At 39.8% G+C, this 25,649-nt stretch overlaps 1 protein-coding gene across 2 annotated transcripts; it reads right to left on the bottom strand.

The window, feature by feature from the left end:
• Window positions 1-1,374: 1,374 nt before the first annotated feature.
• Window positions 1,375-25,131, bottom strand: traf3ip1 (TNF receptor-associated factor 3 interacting protein 1). Of its 2 annotated transcripts, XM_072397860.1 has the most exons (16): window positions 24,875-25,131; window positions 23,026-23,094; window positions 20,165-20,326; window positions 18,195-18,323; window positions 17,680-18,090; window positions 17,527-17,604; window positions 17,133-17,156; window positions 16,233-16,308; window positions 15,682-15,702; window positions 14,849-14,936; window positions 14,271-14,366; window positions 13,946-14,081; window positions 13,831-13,867; window positions 13,629-13,705; window positions 6,828-7,045; window positions 1,375-4,224 (listed from the first exon to the last, which is right to left on the bottom strand). In XM_072397860.1, exons 1-16 carry the CDS (start codon window positions 24,995-24,997, stop codon window positions 4,059-4,061), a joined length of 1,911 nt encoding a protein of 636 aa, XP_072253961.1. In that variant the 5' UTR covers window positions 24,998-25,131; the 3' UTR covers window positions 1,375-4,058. The 2 variants fall into 2 exon arrangements, with proteins under 2 accessions (XP_072253961.1, XP_072253962.1); XM_072397861.1 differs by lacking the exon at window positions 17,133-17,156.
• Between the last annotated feature and the right edge of the window lie 518 nt (window positions 25,132-25,649).

The following is a 25,649-nucleotide window of genomic DNA, read 5'->3' as shown; positions in this document are numbered from 1 at the left end:
ACAGCTCAGTTTTGAACCCGCATAAAGATTCTTAAAGCCTTACTAAACGAAGAAAAAAACAGCAGAGATATGCATTTATTTATTATTGGGAGATCTTCAACACAACATCAGTTGTTAATTTCTACTGACCGAACCTTTAGAGGAAGTTGGATTCAGAGTTATCTCTTGGAATTTTTAGACACAGCATCTTAAATCCTCGTGGTGCTGCTAATCAAGCTCCCAGTAAAGGTGGCCATTTAAAATGCCAAATAAGCTCCTGATCCAAACAAGTGTGAACTTTTTGATGTGTCTGAGTACTCCTGGGACTACAGAAAAAGAAAACTGTTCTGGGTTAGCACAGAAAGAAAACCCAACACGTGCCATGTCAGTTCTTTGATGGTAACGTACACCAGGACGACGAGCAGCTCGATCTCGATGACGAACACTGAGATCATGGTGGTGCGCTAAAAATAAACAGACAGGTCAAAAGAGAGAGTCGTGTGTCCCCATGTGTGGACAGGCTGCCTGCAGACGTCCAGCTTTGTGTAATAAAGGTGATGGAAAAGAAGCACATAGCTAAAAGATTCCAGTTCAGCTATTCTTATGATTTCAACAGTAGCAGACTGAATGGATGTAGCCATCACAAGACCTGGAAATACAATGCACAGATTAGTTTAGTGGGCCTAACACAGAGAAAATAATCATTTAAAAGGGATTATGAGCAATATGCACAACTTTGGCCTCACTTAAGACTTTGGGAGATCAAGACCCCAAAAGTGGCAGTGAAATGAGATCACAGAGTAAACCATTGAAAATTCAAAGGCCTAATTCAACAGAGTGTTCGTACCTGCAGAGAATGAGGTCCAAAACTTAGCTGGAGGAGGATGTCATGCCTCCTATAATGGACACTGAGCTAAATCCCCACCTTCTATCCCAAAAGTGCTCTTCAAATTTCTCGTATTAGCTGTCAAGAGTGGCTTCGTAGTATCATCTTTTTGTGTGCTGCAGTTGTTTGAGGTCAAAGAGAAGCTGCTGCTAGTGCAACGTGAGGGTCTCCTCACGAAATCATCTCCTTGAGTGTGATTTGGCTAAACAAGATACCACAAAGACTTCATGAAACACAATCCTCAGCATTACAAACCAGTCATTCATCATTTCACTCATGTTAACTGCAGCAGTCCAGCCCTCTCATTACACTACCACTATAAAGCCACTCTGATTTTCAGTCTGTGACTCTCTCTAAACACGCCTCCATTACAAATAATAAACAAGGGACAAACATTTATTGCAATGTACCCATTTATTTCACTCCACTACAAAATTATATAATCATTTGAACTATAATACAAGCTCCACATATACATAATGTACAGTTTGAAGATAAACTGAGGCTAATATAGGAGCATGAAGGTTCCCACTTTGCTACAAGTTTTCCTTTAAAGATTTTGATGAATTTTTTTGTACATCTCCTGTATGTTTTCCTCTTATATCGGACGGACTTAAAATAATACTGAAAATAGATTGACTATATCATCGCAGTCTGACTGCTGTTTATGGCTTCCATTGCTTAGCAATGCAGCCTCTCTTTGTATCAGACATTAGTGTAAATGTAGTTCTTTTCTTACAAAACTAAAGCCTAGAAGAATCTTCCCATTTGGTAACTGCTCTACATAAACTGAAAGTTGTGTATTTTTCCACTGTTGTCAAAAACAAACAGGGCTAGTTCCATTCATTTACAGATTGCTTTGTCCTTCACATATACTAGGCCACGTCGTCAGCAACATCACAATTAATTCATGTTCTTAGCACAGATGTGTCACTTACGCACACAGCTATTCATTTGGAGTATATGTCAAAACTTTTGACAGGTACTATACATGTTTGGTAAGCTGCTGGTCTGACAATGCAACAGGGGCCTGTACAGTGAAGCAGGTTCAACATATCCAGGGTATCATCTGGTTGCCTGGTATCAATGACGCACAAGCAGATCTGACAATTTCATTGTCATTTGTGTTTTTAATTAAATGCATGTGTAGCTGCTTCGTGGCTTGTGTGAACGCTTCCTGTCTGACTCAGTCAGATGCAGCACGGGCTCTTTCAGGTGTTCACTGCACCAAATAAAGAACAAACAAAAAAGCTTTTCACACCAGTCAGCTAGCTTAAATGCTAAATAATACACATTTTAGTTCATTGACTTTAATAAGATTTTAAGAACTATATGAAGATACAGACATGAGCCGATGCAATTCAGCGAGTTTGAGAAGCTGCACAGGCACATAGTGTGGGACAAAATGGCAGGTGAGCTTTTATAATTCAGAAAATAATTATCTCCAAATCCTTAAAAATGCCTTTTTAAAACTTTTTTCATTTTATGACAGAACTGATTGGTCAGGAGGCGGGGCTTTTAAATGTGTTGATCTCTTATCTTGGTTTCCAGCAGAAGTTGTCATAGTGATACACCATGGTACCAACAGAACCAGCTTCACAATACTGAAAAACCTAAAGTTACCTCACTAAGCCACCAATCCTGCTTCATAGCACAGGCTCCACAAATGCAAACCCTGTGGGTAGAAAAGGCTGTCACATCTGAATGAATGCAACTGTTTTTGATACAACTGGAATCAATAATAATAAAAAATCCAAGCTGGATTTCATAGTGTTTCATGGTAAAGACTTAGTGACTGCATCTTTTGGGACGGCAGAACTAACGTCACCCAACAGGGAGCAACTACGTATACCAATATCACCACCAGTGTGAAATGATATGGCATCACATCATTTTCATTCAGGGTGAGATAGAGCAAAAAGTTTTCTTACTGTAACTGTAGTGTATTCACACATGGAGAAAAGAGTTTAGAGGAAAACTTCAGTCTCTTTCCATGTTAGTTACATGTGTAAAGTACATTTCATATAGCTGCAAAAGCTAGTAAAATATATATTTTTTAATTGTATTACTTATAAATAAACTTAACATAAAGTTCCATCTGCCCAATCACTGTATCGGTCCCAAAAACAGGAACAGTTTGGCAAATTCTACAGTACGAACATAAAATATGAGATCTCAACAACTGCAAGCTCACTGCATTAGATTTATGCTTTTTTTTAATCTGGGAAGTACAAAAATGTTTTTTTTTTATAATGTAGTTATGACAGAAAGAGAAGGACTCTAACAATACTTACTTGACAGAAAGCATCCTTTTTTCCCTAAAAGATTTTAAAATGTAACTTATCAAAGTGCAGCAGTGCTTCTGGAGTGGAAGAGAGGATGCAGTAACAACCCTAAACTGACTTGTACACAAATGGACGAGAAAAAGGGAGCTAAAGGGGAACTGTTTTAAACAGAAGGACTGAATAAAGTCTGAGAAAAATTAAAATAACAATCTTAGTAAAGTACATTACCAGGAAACTCCACATTAATCCTAAATTTCTCAAACTGTCTCTTGTTTTTAATCACCTGACTGTGGCAGGAGTTTCTTTAATAAGGTAGTCTAACACCACAGCCATCTCCCTGGATAACAGCAAAAGGAAAAAAAAAGCCCTAAAATAATGATGTGTTTTTTGTGATTTAGAAAAAAATTCATTTGAATTTGTAACTAGTGGTTACTTAATGTGCAGCCAAGCAAGCATTCAGTTCAAGTACTGACTCTACTTTCAAGTCACGAGCTGAGCACCGGCTCATGTCACAAAGGCACCATCACAGAACAAAGGTGGCGTCAGGTTAGTGTGCAGAGCAGACAGATGAACTTCACCGATTCATTTACCATCTGTCAGGCTCATCAGCTGGTTCAGTTCCAATTCCATCATTCACATTTTAAGTTCCATCATCCAAACATTTCGAAAGGATGCGAGACCTCAAACCTTTCATGTACCGGTCTTACAGATGTTTCCCTCTCCAGTTGTGCAGGTATGTATTCGATGCCTCTCCTGTACTGACAACAAAACCTAACAGTGCAGTGTTTGGTCCCATCCCACTTAAGAAAAATGGCCATAGCATTTTTTCTAAACAGGAAACTGCTCTTGCTTAAATACTCAGAGCACATTTTCTTTGTTTTACTCTACTCTTAGTCCTTGTTGCCCTCTCAGGTTCTGGAGGAGAAGCTGATCCCAGTCACCATCTTCTGGATCTTCTCCTCATTCTTCAGTATGTTGGACCTCACAGCACAAATCTTGTCCTGTTGGTCCTTGATCAGCTGCTCCAGCTCAGTTAGCTCTGCTTTAAGAGGCTCCACGGCTCTGTCTGTCGCACTGTGGCACACACAACATACAAAAAGCATTATTTTTAACGGTTATGTGAATATGTTTGATCGTCGACACTGACCTGTAAATACAGCAGAAAAGTTAGTTGTTCTTAGGGTAAAAAACTGAAGATAGGATCCCTTTTCAACAACTTCTTTTTCCAAAAGTACTCTTATTTATCTGGGCGAGTCTGAGGTGGCCCTGGACAACACTGACTTAAGGAGTGGTTAAAGGTGTCCTCTGACTGGACACTTGGGGTGGGGAGAGGATGTTGCTGACCTGTGAGCACATTACTCAGTATTACACCAGTCAAGATGCTACAACTTAAGTCCAGCCGTACGTGTTCAAACCAGAACTGGATCCAGAGTATGACAGTGAGCAGCACGATGAACCATCACAACAAAGATTACAGCAGGACTTCTCTAATATGTTCATGACCTGCAACTGTACAACATATAGATTATGTTTTCTTTCAGGATAATCCAATGTTAATAGGAGCAGATCGAGGAAGTGTTGTGAAACGCCAACTGAAAACATCTGCTCAAAGAACTTGGAAAGTAATGATGCTTACACACTAGGGGTGTGACAAGATCTCGTCGCTTTAAAAATCTGTTTTGCGAGATTTGTGAGCTCCAAACTTCTATTTGTGACCTGTGGGGGCAGTAATGTGCCTTTGCTACATCTAGCCTGCCAGAACCTGAAAAAGGAGAGGGAAAAGAAGAAGGGAGGGAGGGGAAGCAGCCAGAATGACGTAGGAAAATACCGGGATTACCATTGAAGATGCCCCCGCCACTTTCAAATCATTTGTTTGGCTGCATTTTGGGTACCCGGCGGAAATGACAGTAGAGTGACTGATAAGACACGGACAATATGCAAGCATTGTGTGAAAATAATGCCGTACATCGCGGCAATTTAGTTTCAATTTGTGGAAGAAGGAGTTTATCAAAAGCTCATGCTTACATTGTGCATGTAAAGAGTTCTAATAAAACATTTCAAAATGCACGTGCAACTCGGTTAAATAAAAGTCTGTTGGTCCAGTCATACATTTTGTCATGGTAGTTTTCTTAAAATCTCGTGAGCTGAGTGTATCGTCACACCCCTATTACACACCCCTCCATTGTAAACAAACACTAAGTTGCTAATTGCTTTTCTTTGTACACAATATGTGAAGTGTGTGGGGGGTGGTAAATGTTAACAATGGTTGTAAATAACTCCATGTTTCTGTGTGGTTGTAGAAGCAACAAAATAAGCGAAACAATGTTTCTATTCATACAACACAGACATTTCACTCACCGCTTCTGGTTCAGACTGGTGCTGTTAGACTTGAACTTTAATCTCCCTGCAAAGCCAGTGTCGCACTCAGCCTTGTAAGCATCATTACTTTCCAAGTTCTTTGAGCAGATGTTTTCTGCATCAGTTGGCGTTTCATGACACTTCCTCTATCTGCTCCTATTAACATTGGATTATCCTGAAAAAAGCTGTCATCTGTGATGTGTAGCGAATTGTGTTGCTGCCCAGGAAAAAACAAACTGCACCCACAGATCCGCTGGTTCTTTAGGGAAGCTGAAAAGCGTCATCTTGACTGCGCAACCGGGACTCATTTTCTTATAAACAACTCTGAAACATAGCACCATGCTAAGAGAAACAGTTGTGGATCACTTGCTAATTCTAAAACAGGGCTAAACCATCCGGTTATAAAATGATTACTGTGGATAGCGTGCATGCTCTCGCTGGGGCGCACTGCCTGGAGAATTTGACCATACAAGGAAATCCAGGAACTATAAAGTGATAGTGGCTATGTTCCTTAAATAAAAAAAATAAAAAAAAGCCTTGACCAAGAGTTTGAGTCTACTGGCTAAATCAAGTTAATTTTGCATTAAAAAAAAAATAATACATATCTTTTTTTAAGCTTGGATGACCTTTAAGATGATAATACATCGTTTGGACACTGCAAATAAGCCAGATAACAGAACAAAAAAAGAGATCGGTACCAAATGTCTGTGACGACACTGCAAGCGAGGAAGATGTGACTATTTGTGAATACAACTGGCAGGCAAGTATTATTCTGTCATTATGATGAGTGGTAGTGTGAGTCTGATTTGCTGCTTGTGCTATTATTAGCTCGCAGGCTAGGTACTGTATGCTCTTCCATACAGTAAAAATGTGCTTGAGCAGTTGCTGAATGCAGTTTGTGCACAGTAGTTCTATAGACTAATCTTAATCAGTACACTCCCTGTGGAAGTGAAGGAGGAGTGGACTCCAGTTGTTCAAGCTCTAAAACCAATTCGAATGATCAAGAGTTATAAATTAATTTATACGTTTCTCTGTAGTATTCTGACAAAAGCATGTCATAGACATTTCTTAAGTCCTCAGGAAAAAAAACCCACGATATGTGTCCTTCAACTCAGAACAAAATGATCATTCCTTGTATGTCAGTTAAGTGTAACATAAGAAATGAGCAACGTCTCAGCTATTTACCCCATGTAAAAAAATCGGAATTTGAATTCAGAGAATCCATGTTAGAGAGATGCTTGCATGAGAGGGTGAGTCTGTTCATCGCCCTAACTCAGCAGCACCTAACAAACAGCATGCTGTGTGTGTGGCAACCCAACCTCTGCTCCTGCAGCAAGGCCTTTGCATGCTCCTTATTTTCCCGTCGCCAGGCGTGCAGTTCCGCCTGCATGGCATCCATGTCCTCCTGGATGTAGTCCATGATCTTACCCAAAGGTAGGGAACTACGGCACACCATCTGAATGGATGAACGAAGCCGCTCGATCTCCCGCGTCACCATTTCTCGCTCCTTCTTACGTGCTGCTTCGGAAACCAGGTTCTGAAAGTGGATGGCGGATTAAATCAAATATATTCACGCTGACCTTCTTCAGAACAAAGTAAACAAAATGTTACATTTTGTTGCCAGCATCTTACATTATTCGAGAAACTATTAAAAAAAACTATTATTCTCATATCCAGGTTCATAAAGTTATTTTGGTATGGTACTCAAAAACAGGTTTACATGTTTTTATGTAAGCAACTCATGTCAATCTCTGAGTGGAAAGACAATTACAGTCAGGGCTACAGACAAACCAGGCGTTTCAGGTGGAAAGCATAGTATGACCTCTTTAAATCTTTCGTAAATCATGAACAGGATGAACAAACAGACCAAAAGAGAAAGATTTTTTTAATGACCGGAATCATTTAACATACAGTGATGTATCAAAAGACTATATGAAAACACACAGAAATCACTGATGTGTCTCTAGACCAAAACATAAACACTCTTTAGGAATTCCACCTTTGCCAGCAAGGTCTGCAATGCCCAGAACCAGAGCAAGGCTGCATTTAGTGGTTTAGGATTTCAAGGCTAAAACGCAAAGGAGGAATTCGCCCAAGCTAGCTGTGTATACAAAGATCAAACATGCTGCTAAATTGTGTAGGCTAAAGTAGGGGGACTGGCTGACTGTCTGTTGAAGCTTTCCAGTGGATGGTGTGCTGCTGAAGGAGGATTTGCTTTATCCCAATTACACTCAGGCCCTTGATGGTGAAAAGGAGGCGAAGGCATTAGGGAAGGAACTCCCTTGGCAGAAAGCAAACCCGAGGATGTTTGCTCAGCTGGACTTTGCAAGGCCTGTGTGTGTCTGTGCAATGTGAAGGTACTCTGTATTGCAACCCTCGAGCAACACACACACACACACACACACACACACACTTACCAACAAACACCCACCAGAGGATCAGGTGAAGCATACAGCGAACACACATAACCCCCACCCACAATCTTACTCTTTAAGTTTTGTTTATTTTAGAAACAGACTGTGGCAGCGGGGTTATTTTACTGCAGTATTGAATAACAACTACTACACTCTTGCCTCCTTTCAAGTACAACTCTAGGCCCAAATTGCACTTTTTGGCTCCTTTGATGGGAGCACCTGCCTTCATGAGGCAGCAGAATTCATACTTACAACAGTGTGTAAACTAAATGACAGCTTCCTCTTCAAAACACACAATGTGTCACAGAAGCTGCTCAGGTAACAGCTATGCCTGGCATGGAATGGCTGACATTCATTTGCCTTATCAAGCCATCTCCTCAAACAAACCAAACAACTAACCACTTCAAATCTTGACAGGCAGCTCGACTAGACAAGACCACACTGTGAAAATGACATCAAACATTATTGTTGGCGTCCAGTTCTTTTCAGGGAGTAAGTACACGTTTCTGATGGCCTCACTCTGTTGACCGTTTGTGGTGACTCAAGAGTGTGAAGGTTGAAATGCCTCAGCGCAGTGGTCCCCCAGCAAGGTGGGTGGCTTTCCACTGAGCGCTATGAACACTGCAGCTAGACAAATACTCCAATGGCTCATTCGGCTGGCCTCGTTGTGGTTTTGGTCTGCATAGCCCAGACAGGACCCATGGCTTCATTCTATTTGCCGTCCCCTTGCTACCCCACCCCTCCCAAAACCTCCTCCACCCCTCTCCTTCTCTGTTGGAAAATAAAAAAAAACTTGGTGTGAAAACATGACCCCTTGTTCGTGTGCACTCTGTCTTGGTAGATATAAATCACAGCTTTATGGAGGTCTCTGTTAGGGTCTACGAGACCTTGTGCTCCTGGTTTTCCTTTTGTTCACTCAGATCACACAACGATATTTAGACATGGTGACCACAGTAGACTAGAAAGTGATGGAGGGGGAATATTTTTCCAGTCAACTAGACAATGAAAGCTTCAGGCAATAAGGACAACACAGCCTTTGGTCAGTACTGGAAAAATGCAGGGATTTACTAAGAAGTTTGAAATCTCACTTTGATGCCACAGCATTTTGGTTGCAGGTTGACACAGTTTCAGTTTCTCTTTTCAGGTTCTCTGTATCAACACACAATAAAACATACATACAATCTGAGCCTTAGCAGGCCTTAAAATGATGAAAATACAACCTCAAATTACCAAGAAATTACATATTTCACATAATCAAAAACTAAGCCAAATGGCAGGAGCAGTGTTTAAAAGCTTTAAGGACCACCTTTATCAGGAATAACTAACTAAGTAATGCTTTCTCTGTGAGGTCGTCAATCTCCTACATTACTGTGAAGGAATTTCTGCCAAATTCTTAACAACATTGCTTCAGCTCATTGAAGTTTGTAGGTATTAGTTTATGCATACCGTAGTCTCTTAAGGTCACACCACAGCATTTCAATCTGGTTTAGGTCTGGACTTTGACTGAGTCACTACCTCGATTTTTTTTTTCCATACAATCTGTTGTACATTTGCTGCTGTGCTTGCTTCTGTGCTTGGGATCATTGTTATGTTGCATGACTACCGATCGGACATATGGTACTTACAATACTTTGGTATACAGAGAAGTTCATGGTCGACTCAATGACTGCATCACTTACTTTCATCACATCATTTTCTAATTGTACTGTGATGAACTTTAACCTTTAACATGCTAACTGAGGCCTGTAGAGTCTGAGATGTAGCTCTTGGCTTTTTCACCATGGGGTGAACTTGCTGGGACGTCCACTCCTGGGAAGATTGACAGCTGTCCTGAATGTCCTACACAATCTTTCTCTCATTGGAATGATTGACTCCAAATAGTTTAGAAATGTCCTTATAACCCTTTCCAGAAGCAACAATTGCTTATCTAAGATCATTGCTGATGTCTTTCCTCCTTGGCATTGTGTTAACACACACCTGAATGCTGCAGAGCAGCAAGCTGACACAACTTCTGCTTTTATAGAGCTGCTCACACTCACTGATGATCAATTAATCAAGGATGACTGATCTGCAGCCCTTGGCTGCTACTTACTTTCTTAGTAACAGAGTGTGGACATGTTCCACACTCTGCTTCTGCATTTTTGTTTAGTCTTTAGTAAATGAATAATTAACATTTCAAGTGTTGTTGTTCACCTGAGCTTGTATTTGCTTAAGGTTCTAAGGCCTGGTAAGGTTTTAGTCAGTTTTTCTTTTTTTGTATTAAGGCTGTTGTTTTAAAGACCTTGTCTTCTTTGATTTCACATAACTGAAAATCACAAGTTAAGTTCTGTAAACTCTTTTATAATGGCTGCTTCACCATTTTAAGCTACATGGCAGCAACATGCTTGTTGAGTGAAGTGAAACACAGTAGTTTTATATTCTTTAGACAGAATGACACTACGAAGTACAGTACAATGTGAAATTCCCCCTCATCACATGCTCAATTAATTTAATTAGGAAATCCATGCTTAAATGTGATTTATGGGCTGCTTTTGGGTATTTTCTGTGGTAGAGAAAAACATTCTTCAAAGCTTCCTTTGACAAGAAAAATGTCTCACAAGCACAGTACCTGTTAATACCATAACAACCCTTAGGCTATCATTAACTGGAAAAACAATAATTTAGACCTCAAGTTGATTGTGAGAGATCAGTTTTTCTTTAAAAGAGACCTGTTCATTACCATTACCATTATTATCAGCTATAATTACAGCTCATTTTTAGACTTTGTTTCATCAAAACATAAGGACAAGCAACAAATGTCAAAGCCTTTCATAAAAGTGGCGATACCCACAATCAAGTTGAGTCAGTTTAAGTAAAAATTAAAGTGGTAAATTTCACTTGTTAAAGACCACCAGTCTTTATGAATGAAAGAGAAATGGTTCAGGTCACACCTGAAACAAATCTGAAATAAAAAGTTTTGTGTAGGTAGGTTACAGATTGCTTTTTGAACTGGGAGCATCTGGGAACTACTGTAACGGCTACTGGTGTCCATTTGGAGACACTGATACACATCCAGAGGGTTTTTAGGCAAGGCAAGGCAGGGTAATACTGAAGCTGAGTGCTCTGAAAAGTGAGCCGGGAGCAAAGCATAGTCTGACATTTCTGTTTATGGTCCTCCTTGCTATCTTTCATAAAAAGGCTATTCAAAAGTTAAGCTAGATTATAAAAATAACTTGGAGTCAGTGAGGTGAGGAGAGACGCACTGAAGTTACAGAATGTTGTTCTAAGGTCACTGTAGGCCCCTGGGGAGATAATAAGATCTTCACCCTAGGGTATGGGGTGGACTGAGATGATTCATTGACTTCCTATGATGACTAGCTATACCACAGTGAAAGAAAATGGAAACTTTCTTAAGAGAGCAAAAGTTGAAGATTTTGAGGTCCTAACTTGGAATGAAAACATTTGGCTGCCTTCGGTAGGTATTCTTAAACCCAACCAAACTCTTCAAACAAGTCAATATGCCCTCAACAAATGTAATATGACTAATGCAATAGCACAGGGTCACTTCCTTGTGTTTCCACAAAAAATGTTGGATGTTTATGAAGACACAGAGGTCTGCAGAGAGGCGTATTTATTTTCTTGACAATTCTACAGAGAGTATTCTGGCCCTTCTCCTGCGTGACTCTCACTCAACAGCCATCCATTTGTATGCCACAGGGTTTATTTATACATTACAGACCTTCATCAAGGCTAATTTGATGGGGTAAAGAAAAGGGGGAAAAAAGAGTACACAAAAATTCTTATGAAAATGCAGCTGTTGCAAGGGGCAGATTCTGTCTAAATAAAAAGAGAAGTATCTTGGAATAATATACAAGGCTGCTGAGGGGTCATGAGGAGGGTCATCCCCATAAATATACAGCAAATACTTTGGTCTCTCACACACACACACACACTGTGGTGGGACATGGCAAAATACAATCACTAAACTGTTAAAATAATCAGTACAGCAGGAGCTAAATTATCTTAGGAATGATGCAGAACAGAAATTATAACAGACAAAATAAAGACTTCATTTTCCTCTTTCAAAAGTAGACCTCCATCTAGTTAATGTTAAGTTAAAACTGAGTGGTTTGTGACTAATTCAGACACTATTTTGATAAATATAGGCACAAAAAAGGCAAAATGCAGCAGCAGTTTGTAACTGGTCAAACCAAATAGGAATGAGGAAACTCAATATTTACATTTTTGTGTCTGTGAGTTTCACTATGATTACAATAAAAAAAGAAACTCCATTAAGCTGACCTCTCCACCCTTTCATGTCAGGAAGGAAGTCATTATAGCTCTTTATACAGCTGACGAGGCAAGGCCAATAATGATTGAGCGGTGGACTGAACAGTTCACAGCTCCAATAAGCAGGCATACCTGCACTAAGCTGACCCTGCAGAGTACACAGGATACTGTGATACTCTGAAATGGAGGTTGGGAGGCCCTGAAAATCGAGGAGGCTACATTAAGAAAATTAGGATAATCTCTACAAGGCTGTACTCATGTTACACAAAGAGCTCTGCTATTTTCAATGTTTTGTCTGTGCATGTCTGTTTGTATGTGTGGTTGGACTAGCTATTGAGGTGGTAAGATATAAAAAAATACTTTTAAAGCACGCTTTTTATGTTGGGCCTACAAATTCCCGACAAGCTATTTGAGTTTCCTGCTGGTTAAGCTTCAATAACTTTAGGTGTGAGTTATGAGGGATGATGTCTGAGGTTGCAGTTGGGAAGAGATAGATCAGGGGCCTTTCTGCATGAATGACAGGCCAAAACAGTGTATCCATCACAGCCAGGGTGGTCAGCTAGGATGGGATGCAGGGAGACCATGCTTCAGTGAAGTGGACCACCCAAAGCAGGCAGCATACGCCACCTCACACCACAGAGTACAGACCAAACTGTAAGGTTCTGACAGTTTCACTTTAAATATTGATGAAAAGAGTGCATTCTGGGTTGATGAACAGGTGAACAGAGTAGAACCCATTAGCATGTTCAGTGTGTAACGTAAATATGAAATAAAAAGAGAACTGAAGAAAAGGAGAAACCTGATTAGTAGGCATGACCTTTACCTGCATGTTCGTTTTAATGGAGAATATCCTAAGAGGATATTTAGAAGGCTGACAGCCTCATTGACTGAATAAAAGACGAGCTGTGCGTAGTCTCATTTTTGACCAGGACAGGACAGAAGTACAAACTACAAGTTTGTTCCCAAGAAGATGTTTTCTATTAGTCCAAAGGAAAGTTTGTTACCAAAAACAACAAGAAATTTGATTAATTCAAAAAACAAAAAACATTAAGCTTACGGAAAATGTTGAGCAATGCAAGAAAACAAGCTAATTTTGCTCCAGACATCTAGATGTGTGTAACAGTTGTGTGTGGTCTGTTAGGTGCCATACTTGCTTGTTTGGTTATTAGCTCTTCAGCTTCATTTAGGGGGAACATTTTTGTGGTTTGAAGGCGCTGCAATTACACTTCTCACTCAATTTGTTTACATCTTTCTTTTGATAAAAGCCAGGTCTGCGGTGAAAGTGTTCCCTGAGAGCAAACTTCCCAGAAATAAAGTCTGAAAGAACTGGTGATTTACCCTGTGTTTCAAGTCACGGCCCCAACCGTTAGCAGAGCTTAGCTAATACCACCCTCTAGCAGAGATGGAAGGAATGACTAAATTCATTGTGATAGTTACCTGTTCTTTAGATTTGGGGGCTGATGGTGCTAAATCATAGTCTTTCTTTGTCTCGAGAATCTTCTTCACAAGGCCACCTGCAGTGAGAGAAACAACAAAAGATCTATTCAGCACTTCCACAATTTTTTTTTAAAAAAGCAGAAAATTATCCTACTTTTTAAGGAAAAAATAGAGGAATAAATCAGAAAATGTAACCAAGTACCATGTTTCTCTTCAATGTCTAGTTCTTGAGCAGGTTCCTGCAATAGAGAAAAATAGGAGGTAAATATCCTAAGCGGTGTTTTTCTCAGGTTAAAATCAATCTTTAAGTCACCTACTCTCTCTCTTTCAGACACATCTGGGGGTGGAGGGACTGCCTCCTCAACCAGAAATTGCTCATCTTCATCTTCCTCATCCTCAGACAGTTTCTTCCCATCCATGATGACAGGTGCTAGGGGCTTGGCACTTGGCAGCCTTAAAGACACAAGCTTGACTTTTCAATCTGCATAACTTCTACCTTCATGGAATAATCTGATTTGATCAATAGCCATCAATCTGTACCATATCATCAACTAGACTAGGAAGAAAAATGGATTCACAAAAAGGAGGCGGTAGTACTTGCTAGTCATCAGTGACGTTAGTGAATGTGAATGATGAAGTCACCTCTCAGCAGGGGTCACATCACAGTAGCTCTCTTGTCTCTTGACTCGAGGAGGAGCTGGACGAGCACTGCTTGGGCGTGCTATTCGTTTGCTGCTGCTATAAAATAAAATAAAAAACTCTTAATCTAACAGCTGCTTTCAGACCCAAATTTGTTTCCTGACAAAAAAACATGTCACTCCCACAGTTTGTTTTAAACAAACCAAGACTGTGATAATATGTGTCTGAGATTTCCAAATATCCACTCTGCGACAGCCGCACTAAGCGATTCACACTTCAGGAAGATAAAGTTGCTCTGGACAACATTCAGACTATCAATAACAGATGCTGCCTGACCAGCCAATCGTAACAGGACTTTCCTATGTTTCCAAATCTACTGGAGCTGATCCTGGAACCGACGACACTTTTGAATAAATAAATTACAGCAGCTTCTCTCTGATATGTTTCAACAGAAACATTCTGAGCTTCATAAATATTCTATCTAGTATAATATTGCATGTTACTGCGAAGTGATAAAGTCTTAATCACACTGTGTAGAACTTGGTGTACGTGCATGGGACAGATGAATAAAAAGTACAGACCTGGAAGCCATGTCAGATGGCACTGAGGATCCTCCAGTGTCTCCATTTTCCTGAGGGACAGATCTCTGAGCTGACTGAGCATCCCCTTCTGTGAACAGAGAGCAATGATGAGCGTACAGCTTCAGATGACTGAAGGACTGCAAACACCATTAGCAGAGTGGATTTTGAGACTTCATGAAACAAATATCAATATCACACAAATGTGCACAAAAGTCCATCTTTCTTTCATAAATGGTACCACTGTGAACAAGCAAGGTGCAGTCATAACTATTCTAAAAGTCTCTACGATCCTTCATGTGCTTTAAAGGAACTAAGGTAAAATCTCCCGATAACTTGACTCCTTGACTTTGTAGACCTGCAGTGGTTTAACTTGTAGGTTTTGTGGAGCCCAGTGCTGCCTTCCTTGGGGAGGCCTGATTATAGGTGAGTGTTATTAAATACTACCATATGGGAGTTTGTGAGAAGCCTGTAAAAAATATTTAGATATAAAAGTTAAACGAAATTAAAACATACTTTATTAATCCCAAAGAGAAATTGTATGGCTGATCGGTCTAAGTACACTAAGAATCTATGACACTTTTTGACGCTTCTAAATTTGAAGTAATGAGGACTCCCTCTAAAGTCTATAAATATCCGTTATCCTTTTGGACCTAACTCTGAACTTATCAAGAATTCCTAAAAACAACCAAGTGTTTTCTTTACTTGAATGTGTCCTCCTATTTACCAGCACACCCAGTTCAGTTTGGGTTCAGTCATGAATGAGTAGATCCATGGAGACACTGTCTTTAAAGCCCTCTGCAAGTACCTGCATAAAACATAGTGATAACACTCACCTCCTTCACTGTCAGACTCATCTGTTAAGAGCAGAAAAGAACACTTTGTTAATCTACCTTCTACTCCAAGTCATCACAGAGTAATGTCACACACGGATGAACAGACTGTATATCCTTGCAATATTAATAAGAAATATGTTAGTAGAATCATTTATCTTAATTTCAGTTCTATGAAGCATTATTACCTCTGATTTACTACAATAATGTAGACCATTAAGGGAAGCAGTTTATCATTTTAATAGCAGAGTCCAAGTAGGAAGCCATCAACTACAAACTAAATTTGAATTAACAAAAAAGTCCCTCTCAATGATCAAAGTGCAGTCAAGAGCATCATGTTATCCATCTAAATGGTAAATTAACTGCATTTATATAGCAATTTTCGATTTTATACTACAAGCCACATTCACCATTTCACACACGACATGTGGTCAGAGACAGCTGGGGATCAAAACACAGACCGCTCTTCGTTCTGAACTACAGACACCTCACCTGTGCCATAAAATGAACAAAACAGGCTATTGAACATAGAAGAAGGTTCTGCAGGGTGTTACCTTGACTTCCGACTTTGGGTCTCCTCCTCTGCCCCTTGGCAGATGAAGGCCGAGGTATTCTGGCTGGAGTGTCATTCTGCAAAAGAATGACAATATAAAATATACCATTGACTTTAGGATCACTGGGGGGGGGGGGGGGGGGCTCTGCACATCTCTCAAATCATGTTCATCTATCACTCTCTCATATGACAAAACTTTCCAAAATGTTTAAGTTGAAGAAGGGAAAGAAGCTGAGGTTTAATACACAGGATTACATCCAACAACAGTGCACCACACTAGCTATAAGAACAAAACACACAAATCAACACAAATAAATATATACTAAACGTTGATAGTCTAGAATAACACACAAGCAAAGGATGCTTCCATTTGGAAAGAAACTGCTGTGATGGGGATAAATACAAAGTGCATGATGATCAGGAAGGATGTGAGATGAAAAAAAAATTTTTTTTCTAAAAGTTAACTTCATGACCGAAAATAGAGTTTGAGTGAAAATCCCAAGCCTCACAACATACAACAACATCTCAACTTTCAACTTTCAAATGGCCATCCAACTTCTCAATAAGACAGAAACCTTAATTGTGTTACAGCTGACACAAGTTTTAACACACTGCATGCCCTGTAGTACCAGTCATACGTCTGGATACACAAACCTATTCATTTTAAAAGAGTATGCGTGGTCACATTTCTGCCTGACACTTTGATTTCTACAGAGCAGTGAGCACATTGGCTTGACTTGGCTTTTTCATCATACGATGAACAGCTGAATTTGCCACACACAGGTAAGTCCTTCCCTGGTGATACTGAAGCTCAGAAGACATTAAAAAAAAAACAAGAATAAAACACAGACGCTATATTGGACAGTAAGGGTTCTACTTTTACAGCAGACAATGTTCTTACCTGGTTCTCATCTACCTCTGTGGGCTGTACAGACACAGAGCACAAAATATCCCAAACACTAAATCATCACATTACAACAGCAACAAGTGCAACGAAGTGTTGCACAAATGAGCCCAAAATCACAACTACATTCAAACACTAAAATGTCCTCGGTGTGTAGGCCTATTTTCTACTGATCATTTCTCAAAGCTTTATTACCTCTTCAACTGGTTTTTGTTCCTTGTAAGAATAAGAGACACAGCATTAGATAAAAATTAAAGAGATTATTACAACCTGTATAAATGGTCAAGCTGAATTTTTCAAGTAGGGAAACAACAAAATAACTGAAGTCATTTATCTATTGAATGACCAACAGATCATACAGAGAAGTATACCATACATACAGAGAACTTACCACTGGCACAGTTTTGGCTGTTTTGCTGCTACGCTCCTCAGGACTAGGTTTCTGTTGTGCTTCCTCTGACTCTCTGACCTGCGCACAAAAAAGCCCGTAAATGGTGCTGTTTACTGCCGACAGGCCTGATAGGAGTGAGGTTAAATGGCACACCTTGTTATTGCCACTCTCTCCACTTTTGCTCCTCTCGTCCCCGTCTTTGTGTCGCTCTCTGTCCTTCTCTCTGTCTTTGTCTCGCCGCCTTTCTCTGTCTCTTTCCCGATCTCTGTGGGACTCTCTCTCTCTGGTCTTCTCTCTGTCTTTATCTTTGTCCCTTTCTCTTTCCCGATCCCTCTCTCTGTCTTTCTCCTTGTCCCGGTCCCTGACTCGTGCTTTGTCTCGATCCCGATCTCGACTCTTGTCTTTGGCGTGCTGCTCCTGCTCGCCGCGGTGGTGCTTGTCAGAGCGCTCACGGTCACGCTGCTGCTCTTTCTCTCCATCTCTGCGTCGGCTGTCTTGCTCTTTGGGCTGATCTGGATCCTTCTGATCCCGACTACCGCTGCGCTCTGTTATCTTTTTTTTCTCCTAAAATTGTTCATACAGACAAAAACAGGAAAAGACTAAAGGTCAACATACAACATTGAACAACAGATGAAAGTTAAAAAGATTTCAAAGTGCCGATGACTTACATCTCTATCTTGATGACGTTCGCGTCCCTCCCTATTCTCCTTACCCTGGGACCTGGAGGTGCTGGCCTTTGTTTTCAAGTCCACCTTTTCTCCTGCCAACACTCGCTTCACTGCGTCATCACTGGACATCTACAGATCAAATAAAGGGAAATCATTCAAGTTTTTACAGAAAAACTGAGTAAGATATTGTGCGAGTATTTCAAAAGAATCAAATGATGAAAAAATTAAATAAAATCACATTTAAAAGCTTCTCTTTGCTAAAGTATCCTTCAGCAAGACAAAAACTCTTACAGTTAAGGGTCAAAAAGGGTTCAGTACTGTAACACAACGTAACATTGAGACAACAATAGTGCAATTACTGTACATGCATCTTCAAAGATGGTAAGAAGACTGTCACAATAAATTCTTATTGTGCCCCCCCATTTCTAAGTGTGTGACATGAATCTGACCAGCTGCCCCTCCAGGCTCATGTTACCTGTAATAAGCGGTGTCATATTTCTTCAATAGATGTTATACAAAGTGAACCTTAAAGCTGCAGTTGGTAACTTGAACAAAAGTAACTTCTTGTGATATTTCCTAAAACTGTCCCTATGTCCAGGCAGTAAGACATGAGACTTGTAATCTGTTAAAAAAAAAAAAAAAAAGCAGCTGCATCGGTCCCACCTACTGCGATTTTAGAGAATTTACCGCGACTGAGACAAAACAACCAATCAGAGCCAGAGCAGCGTCTGACGTAGTGTCTGACATCTGTCAATCAATCCTCGTACTGTCAGAACAGCTCTAGTGAAAGCTATGGCGGAGCAACAGCCACCAGCAAAAGAGAAACTGCCCTTACCGCCGCTGCCAACAACAGCACATACGGCTAAGACAACAAAAAAGTTGATGACCGGGGAGGACCACAGAGCAAAAAAGAAAGAACTCGACCGAGATAAAACGAGTAAATGTCGGAGTAGCTTTTCAGAGATGTAGGGTGCTACGTGACCTGAAAGGTTTAAAACCGATTCCGAGTTGGCAACGTTTCTGTTTGACAGGTAATTACCTCTGCCTGATTTACATTTGATTTGATTTTTGGGGGGAAATTGTCACAGTAAACCTCCGCGGCACCTCTACGGCTCCCTCGTCTACCCGCCCGTCTGCTGGTAGAAGCAGAGGGGGTGTAGTCTTCGTCGGAGCTCTGCCGCTCGGTCTCAAAACTCAACAAATACACGTCACACATTTTGCCAAGTAACAAATGTAAATAAGCTGCTCATTTACTGGCTAACAAACTACTGTAATAATGTGCTAGGCTATTAGCGTGCATAACAGAACAGTAGGCTACATTTAGCTAATTGAAACACGGCAACGTAACGTCAATGTCTGACTTCTTATTGCCAAATAAACAACTGTAACAACTTCCTAACTTAGGTATAGCCAGGCAGCATCTAATCACGCCGTGTGGAGTTGAGTTTATGTTTTGTTTCTCTACTCCATGTCGCCTAACCCATTTTGCCTCTTCAAGTCGCATCAGCTGAGTATCTTTGGCCGTTGTTACGGCAGCAGCGAATTTTCAAGCTAGGTCTGCTCTCTTCTCCAACTTACAACTGCAGCTTTAACCAGATCACTTCATAACAGCAAATTCTCACTGCATAAGCTCTAAAAGCAATACATTTAAATCACCGAAAATCACCGCTTCCATACACTTTAAAAAACACTGGACCCTGAGGCATCAGCTCATCTGTTAACAATAATTTCCAGGATTTAATGTTCTCCCTGCGACAGCTGAATGATTTTCTCTGTGTAATATCTTAATGTGAACAATAGATGCGAAATTGAGTTTTTGTGTAGTGCCGTAACTACATTAAGGTCTTCAGTATAGAAGAAACAAATGTGAACAATAAATATATTAGTGACTTTAAAAAATGTGTGCATTTATTTTTTTATTAGTTAGCTTTTTAGTGTGTGTATGCGTGTAATCTTCTAGTAAGACAGACCTTGTTGAGACAGCACTTGGCAATGCCCTGCAGCAGCTCATTGGTTTTCTCCGGCTCATGGCCAGCAACAATCCGTGCAGGCTTTGCAGCCAGGGGCTCGCCACTCACCAACATCACCACATCTATCGCTTTCTGAAGGAAGGCTATTTTAGAGTCCTTGTCCTAGTAAGAAAACAAAAAGGGATTGAAGAGAGAAATGAACATACAAAATAAGAAGTTTTTAAGAATAAAAGCAGGGGAATACCAGTGATTTTTTCTCCACATGTGAACAAAAACATGATCAGGTATAAAAACAGCATCCAGCAGAGACGCAAAGAGAGACAGGGACTTACCACCCTGTCAAAGACTATTAATTATAATAACAATTCAACAATTTAAGAACAGCCGTACTCAATGTAAAATTTAATTTTACATTACACTGAAGTTTACATTAAAAGATTCCAAGAATCCAGGGAAGGCATGAACGTAGATGAAAAAGTGAAGATACTGTGAAGTCGGAATCACAGCATGGATTCAGGAACGCTTCAGAAAAACAACGTGCAAACACCTGCATCAGCAAACATTAGCTGAAACAAAAAAACATCACAGCTATCTTCTCTTGACTGAAACTCATTTAAAGCGGGCTGAGGTGGGATTGAAAACTGTCCTGTAATCTGACCCATCGAAATCTGAAATCCGTATCTTAAAATGATGGAAGGTGCAAAACAGGAGGACCATTGGGCTCGTTACAAACACACAGTTCAAAAGCCAACATCTCTGATGGTATGACAGTACATTAGTGCACATGGTATAGGTAAACTGCACAACTGTGAAGGCACCACTAATACTGAATGACTTGTTTTTTCCTTTTTTCAAACCACATTCTGAACATAGACCAGGAGCATGGCTCAGTCAACAGCTCAGGTGCTGAGCTGGCCTGCCTGCAGTACGGACTTCACTTCCCAAACGTTTACAGGCTGTTCTTAAAAGAAGGCGTGAGGCAACATTTGTTTGTGGGATAGATTCAAATGAGCATTTAAAATCACAAATTTTAAAAATATGTGATTTTTACAGTGCCTTGAAAAAGAATTTGCCACCATTGTATTTTTCCTACTGGGTTGTATTACAACTTGGAATTGAAAGTAAGTGTTTTGGGACTTTGCATAACAAACCTACACTAGTTAGTTCAAACAGGTGAAATTCAAGTAAAATTATAGCGTAAAAATTCTAACAACTAAAAAAGTAGTGCATACGTGTGTTCACCGCCTTTCATTACAAAGACCGCAGCACAGTAAAATCTGAAAAAAGGTCAGGGACAAAACTCACCTCTGAGGGATGGGCTTTTAAGTATATCACAACACTCTGAATATCCCTCAGAGCATGAATGACAAAAAAAAAAAAAAAAAGCACCGTAATAAACCTCAGAGGAGCGTCCTGACTAGAGATCCAAACCTCCGAAACTAACTCCAACTAAGCCAATCCTATATAGCAATGCTCCTAATCTATCCCTGAGGGTGAGGCCAACAACCCTTTGGAGTCTTTGTTATAATGCTTACAAACTGTTTTTACTGCTTTTAATATCTCCTGTCAATAAAACCCATGAACCAAGGAAGAGGGCATTATCAGAAACATAGAGAAACAAATAAGCTAAAGTTAACACTGAAGGAGCTACAAAGATACACAGCAGAGATTAGAGTGTCTGTCCAGAGGAACACTTTGAGCTGTTCATTGGTCATAAAGTACATAGTTTCCAGTTGTGCAAACCCAACACCATGGGGTCACAGGGGAGTGTGAAATCATCTCTGAACTCCCAAATCAATTTTAGAGGGTGTCTTTGGTAAATTGTGATAAAGATATATCATTTAAACAATATACATTCCAAAGTGCAGGAAAAAAATTTAGTCTTTTCATCCATCTATCTTTTTCCTGCCTCATGGTTCACAGGGGCAACAGTTTGAGCAGAGCTCCCCAGACCTCCCTCTCCCCAGCCACCTGCTGGAGCTCTTCTGCAGGGGACTCGGAGGTGTTTCCAAGCCAACTGAGATAAGCAATCTTTCCAGCAGGTCCTGCGTCTACCCTCAGGACTCCTCCTAGTGCGACATGCCCAAAACACCGCCCTGCTGGGAGATGTCAGTGGAGCATCCTGACTAGAGGCCCAAACCCCCTAAACGAACTACAACAACGCAGAGGAAGAATAACTCTATTCAAAGCCAAACAGAGTTAAACATTTAAAAAAGTTTAAATACAATTCAAACTTATTCTGCCCAATAACTGAATACATGTGAGGCTGTTAAATAAGTTGGCAGCACATATAACGACAGCCTTCTATTATCAGGTCATGAATAATATGTATGAAAAGTATGTTAAAGAAATCTTAATACTATCACTTGATTTCAGGATTATTAAGTCATCTTGTAGTGAATAAGAACTACAACCATGCACAAAAATGATTAAATTATAAATACAACAATGACAAATTAACATTAAATTGCATTACTGTGCTCTCTGTGGTAATTGGTAAAAACACTTATCTAAGGAAAGCTGAGAAGACTCAGTGTAGCATCTTCCCATCCGGTTTTAATCTGGGATCAACTTGCAAAGGGCAGACGTGAGTTCTGACACCTTCATGAATGCTCTCACTCAGTATTCTCACCCAGAGCGTGTCATCCAGGCAGCGTGTTTGGTTACCCAACACACACACACCCAGACTTTCCAGTGTAACACATGGGTAATCTCAAACATATAAGGTTGCTTCTTAACACAAAAAACAAGCACAGAAATAAGTCCGATGAACATGGGGGAACACTATTAAGAAAGGAAACTATTCTATCAGTTCTGTGTAGCACAAGGCTGGAAGTAACAGAAGATTATAGATAACTTACCTTTACACTATCCGACTTCATTTCATTTTCTTCATATAGACCTTTCATAAAACCAGTGGTTCTGATTACCTAAAAGTGGTGAGAAAAAAAAATTAAAAATGCGTAAATAAACCCCAGCTGTATCACAGCTTCATGTATAACAAAGACTGTACATCAAAAGCTAAAGTCTGCATTGTATTTATAAAATATGAAGTAGTTACTGCAGGTTAACAATGCCATACAAATCTTTTACTCAGTGTCAGTTTAGACTTGAGGCTGTACTACGTCTGCTAATAAGCTGAAAGATTGCCTTAAACACCTCAATTCGTGGAGTCTGATTCTGACACACCAAAAATCAGTAAAAGAGTCATATATGCTTTCCTCTGTCAAATATACATAAACTTACAGTGAAATATAAGACAACGCAACAGGTAGTGTGAGAATGAGCTCTTACATCTGTTTAAACCATTTGGCAACTTGTGCCAAAAGAGTCTGTTGTGTATATTTATAAAGAGCTGTAATTTAGGAGAACAGAAAATGATGCTGAGGAGATTTAATGATAGACATCAGATGTAACTTTGATCTGACATTTACAAAAATAATCCTTTTTATTCAAACATTTATTAATCCTGGTCATTACCAATAGAAGATAAAGTGCATCCAGTGATTCCTGAGTCATTTTATGTTGCCTGTAACACTTTACAGGCTCTATTAACTCTACTAGTGTTTAGCTTGATTTTTTTCTTTTTTGGAGCAGAAAAAGAATATTAAGGCTGACTCGTTGCTATGGACTGCTCTGGAGCATACCCTCAGCATAACAAATTAATCAAACAACAGTGTTCAGTCAGAGGCTTCTTTAGTTCCACTGCAATAAAGAATGCTATAGGACGTCATTCTTGTCTTGTTTTTTTACAGTGATTAATGACTAGTTACTGATTTTTTTATGCTGCAAAATTAATTAATACAATATTTAACAATAATTAGAATAATCTTCCTCTATTGGATTAATAATGCATTATTCAATTAGTCTAAATTAAAATTTGTGATTTAATGTATATCCTATCAACTAGCTGACCCTGGCCTATACTGAAGCTTCTTGTTCAAGAGTAACAGCTGCTGTGGAGGCGATGTAAAGTAACAAAAAATAAATAATAATAATTTTAATGTGGATGTCAATATACAGACTTCGGGTTTAAGGTTGTTGTACAAGTGCAGCTAAACTTGGTTTGTACGCAGCTTTGAACAATCACAACACGAGGACAGTAACGCGGTTTAACAACAACATTCAGCATTTTAACTTAATTCTCGTAATTCTTGATTATAAAACAGGCCAGCATTAAAAGCCGCTCAGCATCAGTGCTGTCAACGTGACGGGTAACAAAGGCTAGACAAAGTAAGCCACACTGAGAGTCAAAATCGTCTCACTCTGGTAAGCTAGTAGAGGACTAAGTTGGTTTGTTGATCCCTGTGTGGGTTCAGGTCGTGCCTAGCAACTGGATGATGGTGTTGGTATGGCTAGCCAAGTAGCTAGCCACTGACTTAATTGGCAATCACACATTTGCGCGTCTTCCTAATAAAAGCTAGCAACTCTTTGATTGGAGACGAAACTGCTGGAACTGTTAAACGAACAACATTCGTTCTGTACCTGACAGCTAAAACTGCAAAAGCAGCGATGTTGCATAATACTTGCCAATTTGCTTCATTAGCTAAGTTCATGCTACTGTTGATATATTAGCTTTCACACTGTATCCTGTGTTTTTAAAATGATACAGCTCCAGTTAGAAGACAGAAAAAATGAATACTTTAGGACAACATAAACAAGTCTAGCTTCCTGACATTCTGTGATATAAATTAGTCATTTCGGGCTTACCTCACTGAAGATGTCGTGAAGGTATCGAAACGGCGGCTTGCTTAGCAGTTTCTCCGTCAGCGGCGGCTTCTTTATCACTTTGCCCAACGTGTCCTGGGTCTTTTTCACTATTGCCGCATTCATGGCAGCAGCATAAAGTAAAGCTAACGACTTCAACCGCTGAAAGGGAAGCAAAAACTGATCCGGAGAGAATTACTTAGCGGCTCTATTGCTTGGTTGCTATGTCAATACTCAGCAATCCCACAGTGCATCACCGATGAAGAATGCGCCTGCGCGGAGGGCTTACGGTTGCTAAGCATTTTGTATCCATAGCAACAGCCAACAACGACCAACAAAGCTGAAAAAAACTATATATATATATATGTGTGGCTTTGTGCGCATCAGCCCACAGTCTTCTGAGAGGGATTTGTAGTATGTGTATATTTGTTATTTTTATTTCAATGTGGTGAAAACACTTTAACTTTGACAGAGCCAATAATGGGATCAAAGTCTGGTCAACTGAATTGAACTGAATAAATGAACTGAATAACACTTTATTAATCCCCAAATAGAAATGATATTTCTACATTATAAACAGACAAACAAATAAGTAAGTAAGTAAGTAAGTTTATTAATGAATAAGCAAACATCACGTTCCCAATGATGATCAAGATCTTTATCCTCCTTGCTCCTCCTCACATCTTCAACTTGTCTGTATTTTGGGTCTTATATCAGGAATTACCTGGGCCTTGAGAAGCTCAATAAACACTTTCCCCCGCTGGCATGGTTCCTCGTT

Source organism: Leuresthes tenuis, unplaced genomic scaffold (genome assembly GCF_036924035.1).
Source record: "Leuresthes tenuis unplaced genomic scaffold, fLeuTen1.0.hap1 SCAF_12, whole genome shotgun sequence".
Taxonomy (NCBI): domain Eukaryota; kingdom Metazoa; phylum Chordata; class Actinopteri; order Atheriniformes; family Atherinopsidae; genus Leuresthes; species Leuresthes tenuis.
This window is presented reverse-complemented; position numbering and strand designations above follow the sequence as displayed.